This window comes from Austrofundulus limnaeus, unplaced genomic scaffold, assembly GCF_001266775.1.
Source record: "Austrofundulus limnaeus strain Quisiro unplaced genomic scaffold, Austrofundulus_limnaeus-1.0 Scaffold255, whole genome shotgun sequence".
Lineage (NCBI taxonomy): Eukaryota > Metazoa > Chordata > Actinopteri > Cyprinodontiformes > Rivulidae > Austrofundulus > Austrofundulus limnaeus.
The window spans coordinates 112,588-114,734 of record NW_013952657.1 but is presented as its reverse complement, the minus strand read 5'-3'; the positions used below and the strand labels follow the sequence as shown (position 1 = coordinate 114,734).

The 2,147-nt window shown below is 38.8% G+C and overlaps 1 protein-coding gene across 2 annotated transcripts in view; it reads right to left on the bottom strand.

The window, feature by feature from the left end:
• The window catches only part of mdga1 (MAM domain containing glycosylphosphatidylinositol anchor 1), a 276,568-nt gene that overhangs the window by 187,663 nt on the left and 86,758 nt on the right, over positions 1-2,147 (bottom strand). For both annotated transcript variants that reach the window (XM_014020516.1, XM_014020517.1), the window contains exon 3: positions 484-623. In XM_014020516.1, the coding sequence (XP_013875970.1) occupies positions 484-623 (140 nt within the window). The remainder of the gene's footprint in view (positions 1-483; positions 624-2,147) is intronic.

Genomic DNA, 2,147 nt, shown 5'->3' with positions numbered 1-2,147 from the left:
GTCTAAGACTCGGTTCTGATTAATAAATAAATGTATGAATGGCCAGCTGGTCGGAACTCATTGATGTGTATGAAAAAAGTACCTGTGAAATGCAAAATACTCAGTTAAATCCACTGTTGTAGTCATTTTAATTAGTTATCTATTTTAAATTTCCATAAATATAAAATTCACAATTTCCTCAGCTTCACTTTGAACCTTAGTTTGTAAAAACTGAGCAAGAAATAAGGAAGTTATAAGAGTTTTTCATCAGGAAGACACCTCACAGTCCATTGACATCCATTCATTTTGTTGAAGCTCCTCAATGCATAACAGAGCTCCAGTGTGTGAACATCCATGTAGCTAGCAACGCGCTAGCCACGCCCAATCTATATCAATGGCTAGAACCTCTGAACTCACCTGCACCTATCAAGAATCATCACTATGAACACACCTGGAACACTGCACACATGCAATACCTGCTCAGCAGGTGTGGTGGGGGCCTACCTGTGGTCGTGGGTGTCCTTTAACAATGCACCGAAGCACTAGTGTGTCCCCTTCTCTGATGGTGTAAATTCTCTCGCTTATGTTATCGTCCTTGACGTTACACGCCGCACCGGAGTGCACAATCTGGGCATTGGCTGGAGCTGTAAACACACACGCACACGCATACATAAACAATCACACACAAACACACAGACATGCAGTCATGCAGGCATACACAGACAGACGAAGACAGGCACAAACACAGACAAGGAGAAAACACATATTTAGTAACATCGCAGCACCAAAAGGGTCATTCTCTTGGTGATACGAGAGCTTGTATTGATGAGTCAGACAAATAAATATATCACACCAGCATCTGTGTAAGCAAAATCTTTCCCCAAAAACGCTGTGGTATGTTGAGACATAGAAAATGATTGGAAAACTGACACCTTGGAAGCCATTAGAAGGTCAAAATGTTGTCTTGACTTGAGGAAAAATGCTTTTGTCTTGCTAATTGCCTTGACTAGAACATTAGCCTGGTAACAACTGTCAGAATTCTTGATATGAAATTAAACACTTACAGTAAAATAGTAATTTAAAAAAATGTTGCCTCCAGCACAGTCAATTACTGACCTACTAACAAAGTTGAACCCAAAACAAGGAGACACAGCTTGTGTTTACAGGCAAACCTGCCTCTACGTTATTAGTTTACATGTGTTAGTTCAAAGCTGTAGAATGTAGGCAGCTCTAAGTGGTAGGAGGTTAGGACCCAACAATGGAGACTGGCATGAAGCGCTCAAAAAATAAAGTTTATTTATTACGAGCAAAAGAAAACGGCTGACAAGATAGCAAAAATGATAAAACTCAGGGATTAAAGATGGGATAAAAGGCTGAGAACTTGTATGTTTCATTAAGCCATTTGATTTTAAATGAGTTATGTCATCACGTCACGTGGGTGGAACCATGTGTTTTGTCAAGTAGAAACCCCTCACCCCCCCCTTCCCCCTGAGTGGCTGTGCTCCATCACTCTTCCTGTTTTCTGTTAAAAAAATTTTAAAAAACAACAGTGACTGTCTCTGTGGTTATGAATGAAAAAAATCTAAATATTACTAAGAATAAAAAAATTACTAAAACTACAAACTGCTCTTTACTGCCCATGACTTGGGGCCTCATGCAAGAACATGTTCGTATTCTTATCCTAAATTTCTCTTACTTTTGTTCGTACGAAGGGTTCGTACAAACATGTCACGTCAGATTCAACAAACTCTTCTATCTTCAGGAAAAGTGTGTAAATGAGCTGCGTAAATTCCACCTGTTCGTATCCAGCTGCTCGTGCACGCAGAGAGGTTATTTACCCCCTCTCGGCGGTCGCAAGTGACAGATGCGGTTCTGAAAAGACGCATTTTAAAACATCTCCAAACTTCAATTAATGCATTATTTAAGTTGTTTTTTTAGTTCGTGATCTTCATATTAACATTGTAGTGTTGTACAACAGCATTAAAAGACAGTTTAACTTAATCTAATCGATTTGCCATTAAAATCTAATTCCAGTTCAAACAGAATAAACTATTGTCAACATGTGATTTATTTTTAACTCGAAATATTTTCTAAATAACGAAATATAAAGAAAACCCGTCTGGAAAACAGCAGACTGACTGCTCGTAAAATATACAACAGGTCTGGAC